The sequence below is a fragment of the Cheilinus undulatus genome, linkage group 4 (genome assembly GCF_018320785.1).
Source record: "Cheilinus undulatus linkage group 4, ASM1832078v1, whole genome shotgun sequence".
Lineage (NCBI taxonomy): Eukaryota > Metazoa > Chordata > Actinopteri > Labriformes > Labridae > Cheilinus > Cheilinus undulatus.
The window spans coordinates 24,331,444-24,351,970 of record NC_054868.1 but is presented as its reverse complement, the minus strand read 5'-3'; the positions used below and the strand labels follow the sequence as shown (position 1 = coordinate 24,351,970).

At 38.4% G+C, this 20,527-nt stretch overlaps 1 protein-coding gene across 6 annotated transcripts in view; it reads right to left on the bottom strand.

Annotated features, from left to right (window-relative positions):
* The window catches only part of LOC121509041 (nucleosome-remodeling factor subunit BPTF-like), a 68,782-nt gene that overhangs the window by 42,142 nt on the left and 6,113 nt on the right, over nucleotides 1–20,527 (bottom strand). For 4 of the 6 annotated variants that reach the window (XM_041786234.1, XM_041786235.1, XM_041786236.1 and 1 more), the window contains exons 3-11: nucleotides 11,397–11,448; nucleotides 10,958–11,126; nucleotides 8,499–8,741; nucleotides 7,662–7,868; nucleotides 4,492–4,677; nucleotides 3,977–4,152; nucleotides 3,049–3,228; nucleotides 1,102–1,283; nucleotides 716–847 (exon numbers count right to left, since the gene is read on the bottom strand). In XM_041786234.1, the coding sequence (XP_041642168.1) occupies nucleotides 716–847; nucleotides 1,102–1,283; nucleotides 3,049–3,228; nucleotides 3,977–4,152; nucleotides 4,492–4,677; nucleotides 7,662–7,868; nucleotides 8,499–8,741; nucleotides 10,958–11,126; nucleotides 11,397–11,448 (1,527 nt within the window). The remainder of the gene's footprint in view (nucleotides 1–715; nucleotides 848–1,101; nucleotides 1,284–3,048; nucleotides 3,229–3,976; nucleotides 4,153–4,491; nucleotides 4,678–7,661; nucleotides 7,869–8,498; nucleotides 8,742–10,957; nucleotides 11,127–11,396; nucleotides 11,449–20,527) is intronic. The other 2 variants (XM_041786237.1, XM_041786239.1) reach the window with 2 other exon arrangements.

Genomic DNA, 20,527 nt, shown 5'->3' with positions numbered 1-20,527 from the left:
GCATCAGTGCAGGATGATCCACATCCATACCACAATGCATCATGGAAATGATTATTTTTAGCACCAATAGATAAGTAACCTGAACAACAGAAGAATGGCTTAGGCATGGGCGTAGGAAATTTATCGTAAGCAACTTAAGATTTGAGAGCAAGCAGAAACTTTGAGCACAAACAGAGAAAATCTAATCACAACCAAGAAATTTGAAGAGGAATCTGAGCCCAAAATCTAGAAGCCATGCTCTCAAAATGGTACAATGTGCTGCTGAGTTTTGCAACAAAAATGACTCCCTATCCACTCCTCTCTCTGACTTTTGGAGCTCAAAGTTCAGTTTCACACAGGAATATCCTGTGAAATGTTAGACAGTCTCCTCCTTAAAGGGCCGTTGTTGTGTTGAAGCAGTAGTAGCAGCAGAGGTGGGTGGTACTGGTAGTGGACTTGCAGTATAAATATTATGCCTCACAGCAAGGGTGGGCCTTTTGATCTGATTCAGTAATGATCTCCTCTGACCACACATCTCCTGTGTACACGCACTCAATGCTTGTTTGGCTTTTTACCTTTTAGATGTATTTGAATGTTTCACATTTAAACTACACAGCTACAGGGATCTCAGTGATTATTTTGTGTTTGTGAGTTTCAGAAATTATATGTTTACAGATTTATGGATTCAGTATGCTCGTTAACACCCGCACACCCCGTACATAAACATTGTGTGTACCTGGTGTGGCCCAGTGAGTCCTTCCAGACAGGCAGCATGGCCACAGGTTTGATGGCACACTCCAGGATGGCCAAAGCCAGCGCAAACTCTCGGGCTTTGCTACACATCTGAACTGCTTTGATCCAGTTTGTCCTACAAAACAAACATTAAACATGTTTAAAAAATACCTACGGGTGCTTAAAATTTAGACAAAATCTAAGCTGAAGTTCTTAGTCTTTTCATGGCTCTTTTAAGCTCAGTAAAAATATCTAAACTGTTACTTATTTCTATATAAGGTGATTTAATGATTGAATGGCTATAAAGGTAACAGGACTGACGAGCTAAACCCATTTTGTATGCATTTAAAACCATTTTAAACATCTCAGAGTGTTTGACCTGCTCTGTACCTGTGAGAGGCCCAGTTTGGGTGCATGAACGGTGCTGGGATGTTATTCTCTAGCTGGATGATGGTGAGTCTCAGTGTAGAGATGGTCAAAACCTTGGAGCCATAAATTGACCCGTTCCACTTGAATTCCCCTGCTGGTGTCATGCAGAACTTATGGGAGAGGTGCCGCCTCTTGTCATGGTCCTAATCAGAAGACAAATTAGTCCTTGTAAGAACAACTGATCCCGTTTCCTTTAGAGTATTTTAAAGGAACTATGATTAAATCTATCGAAAAAATAGTTTTAAAACATCAGAGAGAAGTAGACATCATGAATGTAGCTTTCACAAGGTTTTTGCAGACATTCTATCATTTGTTGATAGAGTATTGCTTAAGCTGATATTTACCTGTGGATAATACATGTAAAGCAGCACATGGTTAATTCAGGTAGCGAATATTCATGTAATCGAAATTAATGTCAGGCAAAATTCATCTTCAGTGATGTTTAAAACTACTAAAAACTATGCAGGAAAATCAAAGATCTAATCATCAATGCAGGAAATAATGAAGCCAAAACCAGCTGGACTGCAGACAGCTGAGCAACATAAACACTGAAGCAGCAGCTGGCCAGGATGATCATGGAACTGAGCCTGTTCAGAAAGTCGCAGTGGACTTAGAAGACAAGGAAAATTTAATTGTGGCCAATTCTCAGATGAAGTGGAACAATATTCAACGCAGAATCACATCATGCAGAACGATGTGGATCTTATGAGCTGATGGCGAAAGCACATTCTCACCTCCTGAAAGCTAGATGTATGTGCTCAGGGGTTTCTGGCTATATAAGCTTGAAGCAGCAGCTGTGAATGTAACTTTGGCCACAGGAAGAGCAATCAACAAGCAGAACACAACACTTCCTACATGATGGCTAGTTAAATTAACAGCAGTAATAACTGAGTTAATCAGCTCATGAGGACTAATATAAGACAATCCATGGCAAGACTAAAATTTCATTTGAAATTTAAATGAATTTTGAATTTGAAATTTCATTTCATGCGGTTTATGACATTAACAGACTACTGGTTAACTATTAGTTGTAATGGTTTGTTAGTGTTTTCTTTGGAGGATGTTATTTGTTTTTGTATGGCAGAAGCTAATGTATTAACAGGCTAAATGAGAGTTAACAGGAAGATAAGTGTTGTTTACATGTTAAACGCAGCCTAAATAGTGCAACTTAACATGTGTACAGAACAGCTGATCACACTTTTCATTATGTTTATCTGAGCAACTTACATACAAATAAATAAGATGACTTTGCAAAGACAGCTCGGGTTTACTGTTGGGCTCAGTTAATACTGTCTCAGGCTCAGGTCAGGTTCAGAGAGAAATATGTGACCCAGCCAGGACAAAAATAAAGTGAGACAACAATGTTCATGCACAGCTGGTACAAGTCAATATTTCATTACATTTTAAGCTAATGTTTAGTTAGCTTTTATGTGTTTAAGGTTAGCACATTGCTAGCTAAACTTCACTGCTACTTCTGCTCACTGTTCTTCCATCTGTTGGTTTTTCGACTCTGAGAAAGTGAAAATTTAACGCCATCGCTCTAAACCTTTGGAGTATTGGCTATCAGGTTTACAGGTCCTGTAAGCTCAAGGCTTGGCACACTAGTCTCTACTGAAAGCTCGACCGGCTTCCCATGCATAGTTACGATTGCTCACATAAGATTGAAAAGTGTCTGTTTCATAGGCTTAGCAAAGGGTCATTTTCCAATATTTAGGATTTCTTCAAAATATTATCAAAACTTAGCCTGGGATGTAAAGCCTCATCTAGGATTTCCACCCTATCCCAGAATAGCACTCATACTTATTATTGCCAATCAGAGTGATTACTTTGTAATAGGAAAAAGGTTTGCCACAAGAGAAAATATTTCTGAGATATTTGCCATTAAACACAAACAGTTCTGATGTTTACCTCTCTGTGCTGGTGTTTGTTGAGGGCCACAGTATTGGAGCTGTACTGGTTGTGATAAACTCGGTATTTTCCCTCTTGGCCCAGTTTGAAGAACTGACTCAGCGTCCCCTTCATCACCACGTCCTTGCTGCTGCGTGTGCTGACTCGGGTGATGTCGCCTTGTGCATTTACGACTAATACCTGCAAAGAAAATAATAAATATGAGTCTAATGGATCTATTTATGACTGTATAGTTTTCAAACCACTGCTCTGAGTTTAACAAGTATCTTTATTACAGACACCACATTTTCAAATGGTAGTCTTTTACTACATCAACCTTTCATGTTCTAAAGCATGATGTTTTACAGGGTAAATATGTAGCTATGGACATTACTATATGGTTGAAGATGGTCTGTTAAATACAACAAATTTAGCTAAGGTCTTTGTGTTACCTCACTGCACCAGAAACTTAAGAGGCATTTTAAGGATGCATAACATTGGATTTACTGATAGTTCCAAACTAATTTTAGTCAATACCGATATAAACATATCTTTTCTAATTGTGAAAAACACCAAGTCACCCGTGTGCAGAGAGGCTGAGTCAAGCAAAGGTGAGCAAGGAAGTAGACAGTCTAGTGGTTGTTTATGTTTGGTGTTCAGGGCTCACCACGGCAGCCTTGAGTGTGTGGTACCCGAAATAACCTCCTATTCCTGATGCTACAGTTATATATTTTGCCAATATTTATGGCCAGTATACGATTGATTGATACTTCCAATAAAAACGGATAAATTAGCTGTAAATATAAGCAGAAAAATCAGTATCTGCCAATATCTGCGTTCAACTTTTTATTAAAATACTGACTATAATATCGTGCATCCCTAAAACATTTCTTATTTATTGTGTTCAAGAACAAAATAATTGTCTGTAGTTTGTGCTGGTTCATGTCACCTCTTTGCCCTCTTTGAAGCCCCTGTTTGCTTCATGAACGGCGGCAGCAACCTGTTGGTTCTTTAGCTGGCTGAGCTTGCTGTCTGGGTTCCTCAGCCGGGTCACCATCCGAGTAGCTGAAGATTTCTTAATGCTGACACCCCCTGAGTCCCCATTGGCTGAATCTTTACTGTCCCCTGGAATTGCAAAGCAGCAATTGTGAGTCTTTATAAACTATAACCAAAACATGAGCATTAATTATGCGCATATCTATGCCCTCTTGACAGTGGCTCTTTACAAAAAAAGACAACTACCATCCTGAGAACAAGTATCAAATTGCTTTTTTAGTATAATTTCTGACCTGCAGGGTTCATTTAAAGCCCTTGTAATCTTACAAAGATTGAGATCTCTAGTGTAAAAGACTTGAGTACAGCAGAGGTCAAGTTTCTACAGCATAAACTTAAATATAAATTGCTGTAAAAGGTAGAGATGATACAATAAAACAAGATGTAATTATGATTTGTTGCTTTTTAGACCTGTGTCATCAAAGCTGGCCAAGGAAGACTGGGAGGACTTGTCAGCCAGGTCTGGAGGTTCAGGTCCTCTGGTAGGGACCACAGCTCCCATGCTGCTATTACTGTTCTCCTCACTGGTCTGGGAGGGCTGGCTCAGGCTGGGGACACCATCTCCACTGGGAGGGACAGAGTCCGACGATGGAGTTTCTGCAACATGGGAAAACAATCACAAAGAGAGTTAACTTTAACACAAGTGAAGCCTTGTTACTCATTCACTGAGTGGTTTGTCATGGTTTGTGTCAGGGTTCAAGCAAATTACTGAAATCACTAAACAAGAAAAAGCAATCTAAATTGTAGCATCAAACTCATGCACAGTGACCAATAGAGAGCAAGTTGTGCACCACTGAATGCTGTGTCTGTACGAGGACAGAAACTTTCCAGTGATAGTTTGAAATAGTTAAGGCTGTGGCTCCCTCTATAGACAAGTCACGTGTAACGCATGCACCAAATAATCAGTCCAGGTGAAGGGATGAGACGATTGAAATTAACCAGTGATAAGTAAAAGCAAGACAAAGCTCCAACAAGGATTGTGCACACATGACCACACAGGCCAGAACAATGAACAATGAAGTTTATTAATAATTAAGGATGACTGCGTGCAGATAATCACTGAACATACATCAAGGCTACCTACTTTCCTTCAGTGTTAATACTGCTTCCCTTAACTGTGGGGTCTCATTAACAGGGCTGGGTATCACCACTTATTCCCTTAATAGATTTGATCCATGATTTTTGATTCAAGTCAATATCATTCATGTAGGATATTTTAGTAACAAAACTGATTTTGATAAAACATGAAATTGATTATCAGATAACTAAAGCTGAAAATAGTACAAGAAACCTTTTAATCAGGCACATTATAAAAAATATCAACGTCTGCATTGGAAATTGACCCCAAACTACTAATATTTCTATAATAGTTTACCTCTGTGCATCAAATTTTGCAAACGGTCCAGCTCGCCTCCATCTTCACATCTTTATTAGCTGGTTAAATGGATAAATTCGGATCCCTTTGTAGTCAACACCAGAATTAAAAGTTAGATAAACTAGTTTTTAATGTTTTAAATCAGCTCAGAGCACAATACCATTGCATCTTAACTGAAACATAGTTTAATACTGCATTGCTGACACAGTGCTCTTTAATTCTGTATAAAAACAGTTACCTACTTCAGCACCAATATAATTTTATAGGAACAGGGTAGTTTAGCACCATTTTGATCTAGAAAATGGGACTGAAGTTGTCCAGAGGCTGTCAGATTATGCTCACATATAACATAAGTATTGTGTGATGATATTCAGCTCAGGAATATTGGTGTTGACCTGCAAAGAGGATCGAAGGCTGGCAGTGGTGGCATTGGTAAAATGCAAGGTATGGCTATTAAATAATGAGACTGCATTTATGAGGATAATATGAGGATAAAACCCCGTGGTTCATGATCACACCGAGTGTTATAGATGAAAGGTTGGGTATTCACACACAGCTGCTGTAAGTTTCCAAGAACTGACATCTTTAGTTCACTGCTAGCCACTTAAAAAGTGCACATGTTTTTGCTAGGGCATCAGGAAATGATCATCTTAAAAGCTGAGCAGCAGATTAATTTGAAATTTTAGTTGCAGCCAAATCTTTTTGTACATAAACTGAGGTGTATGGAGACCACTTCATGTCACATGTTTGAATGGCACAAAAAATGTTGTGAAGGCAGACGGATGTCCAAGACAATGAACGTTCTGGGTGCCCATGCACTTCTTAAAAAGTTCAACAAATTGCACAAACCATTCAAAATGATTGAAAACTCAGTATAAGAATGACAACAGAATTGACCTCCATCGATAAACAGACCGTTCTGCAAATTTTGCATGAAAATTTGAACATGAATGACAAAAGTGTGTGCCAAAGTTGTCCCATAAAACTGCAAGGGGACATTTTGGACCAAACTGAAGGAAGCCCTTTTTTTTTTTTAGAAAGTTGCCCAACTCTTAAGCGAATCATTTTTGAAAGTCAAAACACGTGCACTTCAATCAGCAGCTAGCAGTGAACTAAAGAAGTCAGTTCTTGGAAACTTATACCAGTTGTGCATAAATATCTGAACTTCAATATATAACACTTGGTGTAACTGAGAACCACTTGGTTTAATCCTCAAAAGCGCTGTCTCATGGTTTAAATGCTATACCTCGCAAGCTACATTCTGAAAACCAACTTCGCACTGTGGCATGTACATTTTGTATTTAATCAGACGGGAACTTTAATGCCTAGAAACGTTCAGTCATTCATTAAAAGAAACGTAGCAAACGGACAGGCCATGCATAATGAACGTGGGAGAGCAGTGAAGCAGAGGAGAACAGGAAGTGAACTACAGTATACTATAAGGTGCATTGAAAACGGGGCTTTTACAAAAAACTCAGGGTTTGAGGCAGTGCTCCTCATGAACTTAGCATCCAAGGCAATAATCTGTATTTGATGATTAGTGCAAGTCAGCCTGACCTGTATCAGCTGCAGGTGACCAATCTCTATTGAGTCACCTGTGAAGGGTGGCTGTTTGCATTCCAGATGCAGACGGTGGATGTGAGGAAGAGACATGCAACTCATTTTGAAACACCAGATACACAAAATAAAATGATTTGTCCAGAGATTTAAACCATAAATCATAAAGATACATAAGTAATAAAGAGACATAAGTCATAAAGTTGGTTTTGCGAATAAAAATCTGAATTGATCAGAGTTGAAGGATCAATTTTTGTAATGCAGGCCTACTCTTTACATTGACTGAGATGATAATACAGTCAGTTCGAGACCAAACAATGCAATCAGCATGGCCATAGAAATGGAAATAAGTTTAGAGTTCAAGCGCAAATGGCTGAAAGTGATCCAGGGCTGCAGCCAGGGTTTTAGACATGAAAAACAAGATTATTCCACACAAAAGCTGGTAGATGGAAGGGTAGCTACTTGCAGAGCAACAGTCTGGAAAACATTCACAAAGGGGACAAATGAAGTGGAATATTCAAGCCACAGGTGATGTTAGGAGTTTTAAAAAGCATCACAAAATTCTGGGAAGTTGCAGATGAAGGTGGTAAAGCAGATCCCAAGCACAACTCACTGAGGGCCAGTTTAGCCTGAGATTATGCTTGTGTACCTTTGGTGCAGTTAGGGACCTCAATATTGGAACCTCCCTCTATCAGAGCCTCTAAGGTGGGCTCCTTGGGCTTTGGAGCCTCAGGAGCAGGGGTATAGCTCCTGGTGGAGGGGGTGTTTTGTGTTGGAGCAGATGCTGCTGGTGAAGGTCCGTCTGAGATGCTACTGCCACTACTGCCTTCATGGCCAGTGGATGGAGCTTCAATAACTACAGATGCACAGCAGGAATTTTATAAACAATGTTGATTTCAGTAATAAATGCAGACAAAGTTTAAAAGACAAAATAGAAAAGCAGTGATGGTTACTGATGACAATGTGGTAAAAAAGAAATCTATGATCTGTTGAGGAAAAAACAGTACTAAAGCAGAAATCATTGTCAAGGCTACATTTAACCTCTAAAAAGTAATTTAAACTTGCTTTTAACATGAATGCAATTGTGCCTTGATGAGACTACACAAACACGTTTCTATTCACAAAGCTCTCAAGGGTAAATAAATGAGAGTCTTTAAATTCTAATTATTTTTATAAGGACCTCTTGCACTGGATAATACAAATTCAGCACAACAAAGATTTTAATTAACATACACTTTGTGATCGCTCTACTTGCCTTGAAAAAGAAGCAGAGTATTTCTAATTGGTCCAAGAGCCAAATAACTGCAGATTGATTCTTAAATCAATAACTAATTACACCATTGTGATGATGTTCCTTTAGTTCCAAGGCTTAAAAAAAACAACCAAGTGCAGCAAGCAAGACCAAGAAAACTGCTTTAAAGTTTCCCGATTGCCATCCACATGATGCTAATAGGACCTCATAAAATCTGAACGTTCATGCTATTACCTTCAGTTTTGATGCCGTCACTTTTCTCTTCCCAGCCCTCTTCTTTTGTCTCCCCCTCCTCTTTTGTCAGCACTTTGCCATCCTGCTGCACCTCGTCCTTCAGCATGGTCTCATCCTCCCTCTCCACTTCTAGCTCTTTCTTCTCTTTCTCCAGACGTGCCTTCAGCGCCTCCTCAGCAGCCCGTCTCTTCACCTCCTCCAGCTCCTCCTCCTTCTTAGCCCGCAACCGTTCCAGGATCTCCTCTGGATGGGAAAGAATAAAAGAAGCAAAAAAATATAGTAGTAAGACAGGGGGTGTCCAAACTTTTCACTGAGGGCCACAGACAGAAAATATTAGGGCCACTTTGATACACCTTGACAGGAAAAAGGGAGAAGCTAATGGCTCATCTCTACATTCAGACATAAAACAAGAGCAAACTGCACAAAGCTGACAAACTGTGGGTATTTGCAGAGGATTAATTTAATGTGCTTTGTAAATCAGACCTTGAGAGGGAGCAGATATCAAAGCATAAGAGCAAGTTTATGCTGCTATTTGCTGCTGTAATCCTTTAGTCTTTATTCAACAGGGTATCATAGACTGAGGTATTATTCTATATATTTCAGTATTTTTGCTTTAGCAAATTATTCTTGCCAAAATGTTTATTTACAGAATAAGTGTAACAGCACCCCTAGTGCACAGTACAATCAGTACAGTTATGCAGTTCTGTATTGAGTTTATTCCTTCGATAGGGGCGCAGCTCGGTAGCGGCTACGACGTCACATGTTTTGTTGCTCTGATTGGCCCATAAAGATGTGACAGACAGAACGTTCATCCAATCACCCTCTAAGTTTTTTTTTTTCCTTTTTTTTTTTTTTTTTTTACAAAGGCCCTGCCCTTTCCCAAATGCTGTCTATTAGTGGTTTACCAGATGGATGTGTGAAACTAATCCATTTGGTGTACCAGATTAGAGAAGATCACTTTGACCTTATAAGGTCATACATTTTTGGTGTCATACATTAAAGGTATAATACTTAAAGCTCCTGAGAGGAGACTTTAGTGGGTTACAAAACAGATGAAGTATTCCTCTACAGATTTATTTAATGCCTGAATACACTGCCTCAAGGTTGGTGTCAGACATATTTAAAGCATCACACTATTTTACATTTCATGGCAAATATAACACAATGATATTGCACTGTTAAAAGAAGCCAAAAAAATATGTACAGGCCAAAATCAAAATCACCATGCCCACAGAGGGCAGCAAACTGATACAGGGGTTTCCCATCAATTACTTGGACCATGGCACTCCACCATAGTCTAATTTTTATTGCTGTAGTCTAATTTTTATTGCTATAGTCTAATGTGGCCCACCTACGATATATTTCATAAAGCTGACATCCCACTGGCCTGCTCGACAGTGAATGTGCACATAGTGAACAGCTCCAGAGTGTGGGGCATGGACAAAGGCTGTGCACAGTGTGACTGAGATTCACACTCAAACACTAGAGGGCACAAAGCTTTGAAAATTTTCATGTCAAACACAGAACTTTCCCTCCAGTTGTTTTTCTGCTCTACCTCATATCCATGCAGAATCTGTGTATCTACATGGATTTGAGAGCTCCCATTGTGTCTCTCTTACGCGCAAGCAGGCTGAGCAGCGCTGTTTGTTAATCTAATGAATATTCCAGTAATATTCTCATTTTAAGTGGGCAAACCTCAGCATGTGAGTGGGTGATTGAAGAGACTGAGCTTTAATGAGATGTATCACTTCACATACATTATCATTTCAGCATTCATAGCAGCTCTAAAAGATGATTTGTGCACCCACAAATAGTATTTGTTTCAGCTTTGCTGATCCTACACTTCTACTATCCAGTACACAGCAAGCATGGCTTTTTTGAGAGTGGTAGCCTGAACTACCCTTTGAATATTTGCTTATAATGGCTAATATGTTGGCAAAAAAATAGTATCCATGTAAGGTGTGCATCAAACCTACTCAAAGTAGAGAATCATTTCATTTTCAAACAGTAGTTTTTATGAACTCCCATTGTACATCAGATTTAATGCTAGGCTAACATGGTCTGCTTTGGTGCAACATTTTTTTCACAGACACAGGGAGCTAAAGCCATGCAAAGAAATTTGGCAGACACCCTCAGACAGAAGGGATGGGGTGAGGTACTGAGGGGAAACTCGTGTGCTGGAAACTGGCCAACATGGGACTAGAGTAAGGTTGCATAATAGCTGGGTTGATTTCCATGTCCCCGGCCATCTATGACTGGGTGGCATTCATGAATCTCAGTATGAAAGAAAGCAGAAGAAGGGATGGGCAAAGACATACAGAAATTGAGTGGAAATTTCCTTCAAACTTTAAGGGATCTTTCCCAGCTAGCCAAGACTAAACTGTGGTGGTAGTAATCCCCTCAGTCCATCTTTAAGCTGGTTCGTATCATGATACAGAAAAAAGTGAGGAGGTTTTTACCATTGGCGGCAGTAAGGTAACACTTGTTGCTGCCACGGGCCTTGTTGGTGAGGTCTTCACTGATATCCATATGTGCATGGACCTCGTCCCTTATCTCCTCCAGTGCTGCATACAGGTCGGCTTCCCAGTAGTCCTTATCCAAACAGTCTATGAGCTCAGCTAGCTGGACCTGGAGAGAGCAGAGTCAAAATAGAGTGCAAAGGGTGCAATGCAAAATTAGATCAGTACTATTACAGCTGCTCTGATAAACTCAGAGAAAGTCTGGATGTATCTGCTCATTAAAAGAAAGAGCAGGACTGCTCAGCACAAATATGATAAGTAGATATTTAGAAGAGTCACAGTCAGTCTCCCATATAACAATGAAGATGATAACCTGCTAAAATTTGACTGTGAGAGGATGAATTATCCCCAACAAGAGAATACAATAAGTAACATTTACCTTGGTGCTGTAGTACCAGATGGCTTTGTCCGTCTGCTCACCATCTTCCTCACTGTGGGGGAGAAAAGAGAGAGAAGACATGAGGAAAAGAAATTAGGAGACACAACTGTGAGGGGAAGGACAAACACCGAAATAAAGAAGAGGATAAATCTGGAAGAAACCTGCTGTACATTTGCTTGCTCTCTGTATGCTGTTTTGTGAATTCTTTGCCTTTTGACTTTATTCTTTCAGTGAACATAACGGAGACAGCAGACACACTGTTTTTATGATTTTAAACAAATAATCCACAATGATTTTAATGTATCCCTGAAAAAGAAGATGTAAATAACAATAGCTTACACAGGAATTGTTTACAAGTGTCTTGGCAAGTTACACGGGAAAGGTTTTCTACTGAATAATTTTCTGGGCTGTCAGCATTAATACATGAATCATCATTAATCAAAGTACATTATATATGTTAGGGGTGTAATGGTACAGAAAAATTTCGATTCGGTACGTACCTCGGTTTTGAAGTCACGGTTCGGTACGTTTTCAGTACGGAAATTGGAGCGTATATATATATATATATATATAATTAAATTGTATTAAAATAACTAGGCTGAATAAATTATATTTAAATTATAAATAATGCTGCAACCTCCTTCTAAAAGTTCTTCAATTATTAAAAATATTAATAAATAAATATATTTTTCAATTACTAGGTTTTTTAATAGATATATTGACATATTTATACCCATTCTTTAAACAATAAAATTTCCCAGCCAACTTGAATGCATCATCATACAACCATACCTTAGCTTGTTAAGTATGCAAATTAGCGTCTTTCCTGACGATTTCAACAGGGACTTCAGTACGGCATTACTGTTTTTAAGCAACGGCACCTACTACAAAGTTTGGGAGAACTTTCACAGCCCATCTTGGCGAAAGGAGAAGTTAGAGCCGTGTGAAATCCGAGGATAACTTTACCTATGATGCAGCTGTAGACATGAAGGAGTCTCTTCTGAGGCTGACAGTTGAAGGTAAAATTAATTTGATTCACAGAGCCAGAGCACCATTGTTATAATAAAAACAATCTTAAAGAATAGGAAATTCATAACTGGGGAGTGAGACTTTTTGGTGTTTCTCCTCGTTATACTGATGTTCTTGGTTGAGTGGTGCTTTTTAAAATGCTTTGATTTGTCCGCTGGACGACGTGCTGTCAGCAACACAGCTACTGAATAATGTCACTGCTACTGTTGTTGTCTTTGTCCACTGTTGTATTTTACTGTGAAACAAAGTGTGCCTAAACAGGACACTTTTATCTGGGAATATTCAGGCTGTTGCAGTTGTTTGCTGTGGTTGTGTGGTTGCCAGGACAGTGTAACAGTGAGTTGCGCTCTGGTTTTCTGTCTGTACGTGAGCTTCGTTCCACATGTACTCGTTTGGTACACGTCTGTCCCATACCGAGACGCCTGTACCAAATCGGTACAATACGAGTACACATACCTTTACACCCCTTATATATATATATACAGTGCTTGACAAATTTACTAGACCACCCTAACCCTAACAAAAGTAAGGTTTATGCCACAGCTGCCCTAAATTAACAGCATTGGCAATTACCAAAATCATTTTTTATGTTTCTGCTATGGTTAATACACCAATATGTAGAAGCTCTTTAACTGAAGGTTCGGTATAATTATTATTGTTATCCATGAATTTTCAAATTTACTGATTTACAAAAACACTGAAAAAATAGTAAAGATCATTATTATTTCTTGATTAATATGTCAAATTATAGTTATTTACTTGCATTCCTGAACAGAAAAATGAGTTTTAATGGTTGAATGTTATGCTTGATTAATTCCTGACTTCTCAGAGAAGCCCAGTGAGCCAGCTCAAATTTGGGCGAATTCAGTTTGAAATCCCTAATTCCAATTTGTTAAGCACTGTAGTGCTTAACAATTGGAAAAAGGTTGGAAAAGGTTGGAAAAGTATCTGATACTAAAGATAGTACAACTGATTGGGGTTATTTGCAACAGGTCAGTAATGCGACTATGTATAAAAGATTTTAGAGAGGCAGAGTCTGTCCGAAGTTTAGATGGACAGAGGTTTACAAACCTGCAAAAACTGCATTGCAGAAAAATGTTCCATAATGTAACATTGTGAAGATTTTTGATATCGCACTTTCTACAGTGCATAATATCGTCATTACATTCAAAGAATCTGGAGAAGTCATTATTAGGAATGCATGACATTGGATTTTTGCCGATGTCTGATATGCCAATATTTTTAAAATAATTTTGCACACAGATATCGAAACCAATATCTGAATCTAGTTCAGACCAAAAACTTCAGTCCTTACGACACACTTTAAAGTGTAAGGGATGATGATAAATACAGAAAAAGACCTCAGCACAGGTCTGTTGATCTAGCCTATAAGTTCACTGACTTATTTGCTCATGAGATCGATATTTACAGCTGATATAGGCAGATTTTTATAGGCAAAATATCAGCATAAATCTTACTACCCACCATATCTGTAATTCACTTAGTAAGCTATTATCTGCCAATACCAATATCAAGTCACTAATTCAAGCATCCCTAAATCAATATTGGATGCTCGTGATCTTTAGGCCCATTATTAAAAACCTGCTTGAATCTGTACTGGAAATCCCTGCATGGGCTCAGGAACACTTCCAGATATCATTCTGTCAACACAGTTTACTGTACCTGCCACAAAAGCAAATTATAGCTGTATCATGCAAAGAAGAATGTGAACATGATCCAGAAACACCTCTTTCTTCTCTGGGCTAATGCTCATTTAAAATGGACTGAGGCAAAATGGAAAAAAATGTGTTTTTGTAAAACCATGGGCACCGTGTCCTGTGAACTAAAGAGGAGAGGGACCATCAAGTTTGTTATCAGCACACAGTCTGCAAGCCTGCATCTCTGATGGTATGGGGTTACATTAGTGCCTATGGCTTCGGCAGCTTACACATCTGGAAAGGAACTATCACTGCTGAACATGATATAGAGGTTTCAACGCAACATATGCTCCCATCCAGACAGGGAAGGCCTTTTATATTTCAGCAAGACAATGCTAAACCACAAACCGCATCCATCACAACAGCATGGCTCAACAGTAGACGGGTCTGGATGCTGAACTGGTCTGCTTGACAAACAAGACCCAGGACTGAATAGCATCTATAATCCTACATTAAACAAAAATGGGACAACATTCCTCTCCACACCAGCAACTGATCTCCTCACTTCTTAGACATTTACAGACTGTTGTTAAAGAAGATGGGATGCTATACAAAAGTATACGTGGCCCTGTTCCTACTTTTTTGAGATGTGTTGCGGCCACCGAATTCAAAATGAGCAAATATTATTTGTGAAATGGTAAGATGCCTCAGTTTCAACAACATGTTGTTTATTAGAGGTGGGAATCTTTAGGCACCTCACGATTCGATTATGATTCATAGGGTTACGATTCAATTCTTAATCGATTATTGATGAATTTTGATGCGCTTGATTTTCTTCTTACATTTCTGTTGTTCTCACTGTGTCAAACATAATAAAAACATAACAAGAGCATACCATTTGTATTTAGAAAAACAGAGGTAAATTAAATTTCCACTATCCTATAATGGAGGATATGTGTAAACTGGAATTTTACTATTGCACTGAACCAAACGTAGCAGCATCCTTTCCTTGTAACATTTCTGAAATTAGAAACATAAAATTGTCCTTTTCACAGATGAACAACTAGTAATCTAAATCTTGCTGTTACACACTGCTAGGCCTGAGTTCAATTGATTCTCCGATTTAGATCGATTCGAAAATCCGATATCGATCCATAAAATCCAAAGATCGATCTTTTAATGCCCTTTCTCTCTCCTGTCTGCTCCTTGCGCTGCCAGTCTAAGACTTATGTCACTCATGCGTCAAGCGTTTAGACTGATACAAGGTTTAAATCTCACGCCCAATTATCTAATTTTGGATATCTGGGCGCGTTATTAATACGAGCTGGATATCTCTTCCTCAAACGTAAACTTCCGCTGGTGCAGCGCGAGCAGCTGAGCTCTAGAGGTGAAGAGCGCTTAAGCTGCTGCTGCTACAGACCGGGCAGACTCACACACACAACAGCGATCATCTGAGATGCTATGTTTAAGAGGAGCAAACTCCGACTGATTTGTGAAACCCCCGTATATGCCCCGTATAAGTGTGCTTAATTTTACGACCCCCTACTCCTCCGCTTCACGCGCAAATTAAACATTAAAGCACCACACACTGTATGCACTGTATCTGAAAATGTGACTATTACTACTACTACTACTACCACATTATAAGCTTCTGTGTAATTATATATCATGGACTTAATCAGATATAGTTAAAAACTATTTATCAAATTTGATTATTTTTATTCTTATTAATTTAACAACAAGAGTTTCAATTTGGACATGCAATAAGTGACTTATCTCTGTGAAAACCAACATGAAGGAGCCTGGCAGCTCTGCTCCACTGAAGGAACCTCCAAACCTGACTGCATTTTGGATTTAAACACTTCAAAGACAGAGGCAAACTGAACAAAAAAGACCACATCCAGGATGTGTCACATGGAGGTAAAATAGTGATATGAATACTACCAGTTTAGGGTCAATTTTTGATGCAAACCCTGAAATTTTTAATTATGTGCCTAGTTGGAAAATTCTTTATACTATTTCCAGCTTAAGTTCTCTGCGAATCTCTTAAATGTAGAAACAACATAGGATTTTTCACTAATATCTCTGCATGAATTGATATTGAATCAAGAATCGAGAATTGAATTGGGGCCTGGGAATCGGAATCAAATCGATTCAGGAAATCAGTGGCAGAACCCAGCCTTACGCCCTGCATGCCTGAGTTCCACCTTTTTGTTCCTGCTATTCCACAGCATTAAATATTCAAATTATTATCGATTATTGGACATTTATAAATTGATTCAGAATCTTCCGGCTCCACCTCTATTACTTTTGTCCTATTGTATATAAAATGTGCATTTATAAGATTTGCAAACCATTGCATTCTGTTTCTAGTTCTACGTTCTACAGCACTGAAACTTTGTTAGAACTGGAATTGTAAAACAAGTCCACCAATGCTCCTTAATGTCTCATATCACTTTTGAAAAACTCAGACAGCTGAGTGGACAAGTCAAAAGTCATCTACACATTGTATTGTCAAGCATGTACCTTTTATGTTCACTTATTTCCATTTCAATAATTAATGAGTCCCTTTTGTCCTGGTTAAGTTCATGTCATAATCTTTGATCAACCCAAAGTTTCTGAGATTATCGGTGTCTTGGCAAGACAGTAGAAATGTACCATATTTGATTTGATTTTTAAGCAGATATTTACAGATTAACTATAGCCAATATCAATATTGACATCATTACAGATAATTAAGAAGGGGAGAGTAGTGTAAGACTTGCGATTCCTCAAGGTCAGGAAAAATGAGACAGAATGAAAACCTGAACCTCTATTTCAACATCTCTGCTATCAAATGAAATTACCAGCACTAATATATAACAAACGTATCCCCATAGCCTTTGGCTCAATATGCCATTTTGGAAAATAATTCCTAGTTTAGTGATTCAGCCTGGTCTTTCTCAAAGTGATTTACATGTTAGTAAATCACCAATGTATCATTATGTTTTATTAGAACTGTATGAAGTTGCTGTGATATAACTGTCATCGTTTCTTGAAATGTAGAAAATTTACCTTGGAAGGCAAAAAGCAGTTTTTGTAGGGATGCACAAAATTATCTGCATGAAATCAGTATTGGCAGATGTTATCCCTGCTAACAGATGTGAAACATTTTCAAATTTACTATTATAAAGCAGCCTAAAACAGCGTGGCTTTTTGAAGCATTTTGGAAACACTGGCTTTGTGAGTTGGGTTATTTAGCAGAAGTGGAAAGCAAAGCCCATTTTCTTTTGCACTGTGAAAAACATGATGACCTTACAGAGTTATTGCTTAATGAAATGGCTTGTCAAAACCCTAAAATACTGCAGCTGCCTGAGGAGCCAAAAATGGAACAGCTGCTAAAATACGATGTGTTTAAATTTACCTGATAATTTAGTCTCAAAACCCTGGAAAAGAAGATAAGATAGTTTAATTAATCAATCAATAAATTGTTTGTTTTCATTCTCCTTTTCTGATCCATGACAATAAAAGAACCACTGTGCACTCTGATCCTGTTTTTTTAAAGACCCTGTAAGGTGAAATCCAAAGTTTTTGTCTTAACACTCTAGAAATGTTGGAATATGGTTGTTGTAAACATGTGAAAACCCTGAGATCTACATGAGACTGAATTCTGGATTTAGGCCATTTCATCTCTTTCATCTCTTTCCTGGCTTGGTTTCATGGGGGCGGGGCCAATATGTGGGCTCACGATGTCATGAGCCCACAGTAGGGAATGGCCCTGCCCCTCTAAAACTACAATATTGTGGAAGGAAGCAGTCACCTGGAGCAGGGACTTCTGGTTCATTTTGTGCAAAGGAATTCAGTCTTGTACTCTTGTACCATTTTAAAATGTTCATGTTTCATTGCAAAGTTATAGTTATACATGTTTTGTTTCTGGGTTCATGTTTTTAGGGGAAAATATTTTTCCAAGTATAACACCATGAGTGAGAGGGTTAATGCTGCAGACTACCCCTGTCTTGAGTGGGCATGGTTTCACCTCATTCAACAGACACGCCCACACCATCCTGAAACAGATTTTACTGCCTCATTTTTCATGATTGGAAGTTTCATTTTATAAACTTGGAGATGCTTTATGTGACTGAAATTTGACCTGGGGGTTCATAACACAGTGATCTATCAATCGAAAAACCTAAATACAGATTTATATTTCCTTTACAGGGTCTTTAAACTCTTGGTGCAACGTAAGCCCATGTGGGCTGGGCAAATGTTTGTATTTATGACGCAACAATAGAATAAAAACTTCAAACTTCTTTAAATATTGTCCGTATGAACAAGTGCAGTTTTAAGGCTGGACCAACAGACTTCCTTCAGCTTAAATCTTTTCCTTTCTTCAACATCATTCTTTACACTCAAAAATGTGTTTGAAGGACTGAAGTTTTAAGTCTGAACTACATTTTAATATTGGTATCAATATCGTAGGGCTTGCCATTGTTAAGAACCTCACGATTCAATTTGATTTCGATTCCTTAGTTTGCGATTTGATTCGATTCGATTCAATATTGATTTAAGTGCTTCAATGTCGATTCAGTAAGAAGTAGAAATACACAAATAACCTGTTGACAATTTTTTAATAATTATTTTCATGCCCATGTGAACATATTTGCTAAGTCACCTCACATTTTTGAGCAATCAAACATCTGAAAATAAAAATTTGCAAAATAATAACTTAGTTGTGCAGATGGAGTACAAAAGTAAAAAACATGACAGTTCTGTATAAACACTGAAAAAGTAAAGTGCATGTAAACTTAAAGACTATTTCTGTCCTCTTGGGAATTGTGATAAACCTCACATAACATGGTTATGGTTGGCTGTTTTTGTTTGGTCTAGTGCGGCCTTCGTTCATACAACGCCAATCACACGTACAGCGACCCCCACTGACCAGGAGATGAATCAATTCAGAGGATTTGCTGAATCGATATTGAACTGGGGGAGGAAATATCATGATGCATTGATTAATCAATATTTTTACCCACCCCTACAATATCGGCTAAAATTTATTTGTAAGTATTGGCTATCGGGTATTGGGAAAAAAAAAAACAAAAAAAAACAATACTGTGCATCCCTACAACACTCGTATACTTAAACAGTACTTACAAAGTAAACACACTAGAATTCAGCTGACTATGTTATATTGCTTCAATGTCTGGATCTCTATATTAAAAAATTTACTATGTGAAAATATCATCTGTATTTTAAAGCATTTAACCATGAGAATGCATGTGGAGTACAAAGATATATTGATTAGCATGGTGTCTGAGCTTGAAAACGGTGTGTGATAAGAAATATTGACCTAGACCCTTCAGTTTATGTGGCACCAGCTGCAGCTACAGAGAGACTGTATGACAGCATTTTGCTGGCAGCATGGTCCATGTAGAGCGACTGTGCAGCCTAAGGCCATGAAACAGTAGTGTCTTTTCAGCATCCTGCACTTGAGACACATGTGCACACACACTTTATTACCGTGCACATCATTCATTGCACGTAGCCATCAGCATACAGACACACAAACATTCTTTTGTGCACTTGTGCAAAAACACACACACAGAGTCTGTGAAGGAAGAGTGAAGATCAGTAATGCAGCACCTGCTGGAGGCTAAACTGAGAGCAGAAAAGGGAGAGAGTGAAATACAGCTGTGACAAAAATTGGATCACCAACCCTCCTAAATCTTGTACAGTTCAGGTGATCCATGCTGCTTTATGGTTTATGAAGCAGGCCTTCTGCTGCTGCTGACCCAGCACTCACAGCATCTGTGACTGCTCCATACAAAGATTATTTTCAAACAGAGAGGACCAATACTGCTGATGTTCAGCGTATGTTCAATACTACAGAAGGATGCAGTTATTTTTGGTTTACAGCAGTAAACCACAAGGCAGATCAGTACATTGATGCAAAAGCATAAAGACATGGAGCCCTAAATTTGCACCTGAGACCTCATTACTTAAATAAACTGAGGATAAAATGGCAGATCAGCAACAAGTGTTATTACATACCTATTTCTGTATTTATTTTAAATGCCTATAAAAAGCATGTGGACTATGTTTACTGGGCATGCAAAATGCCAGATTTTTGCTGATATCAATATGCTGATATTTACAAAATACTTATAGCTGTTATCAACATCCATACCGATACTTAAATGAAGTTCAGCCCTAAAACTTCAGACATTAAAACACACTTTAAAGCGTGCCAATTATGTGCAATAAAGAAAAAGACTTCAACTGAAGTAGGTCTGTTAATCTTGCCTAAAACTCCACCAACTTATTTGTATGTCAGCCAATATTTACAGCTGAGATAGATAATTCAGGCAAAATATTGGTTGTAAATACTGGCAGACATTTTCATACCTACCAACACTGATGATTCACTTGTAAAGCTAACATACGCTGATGCCAAGAACATATCAA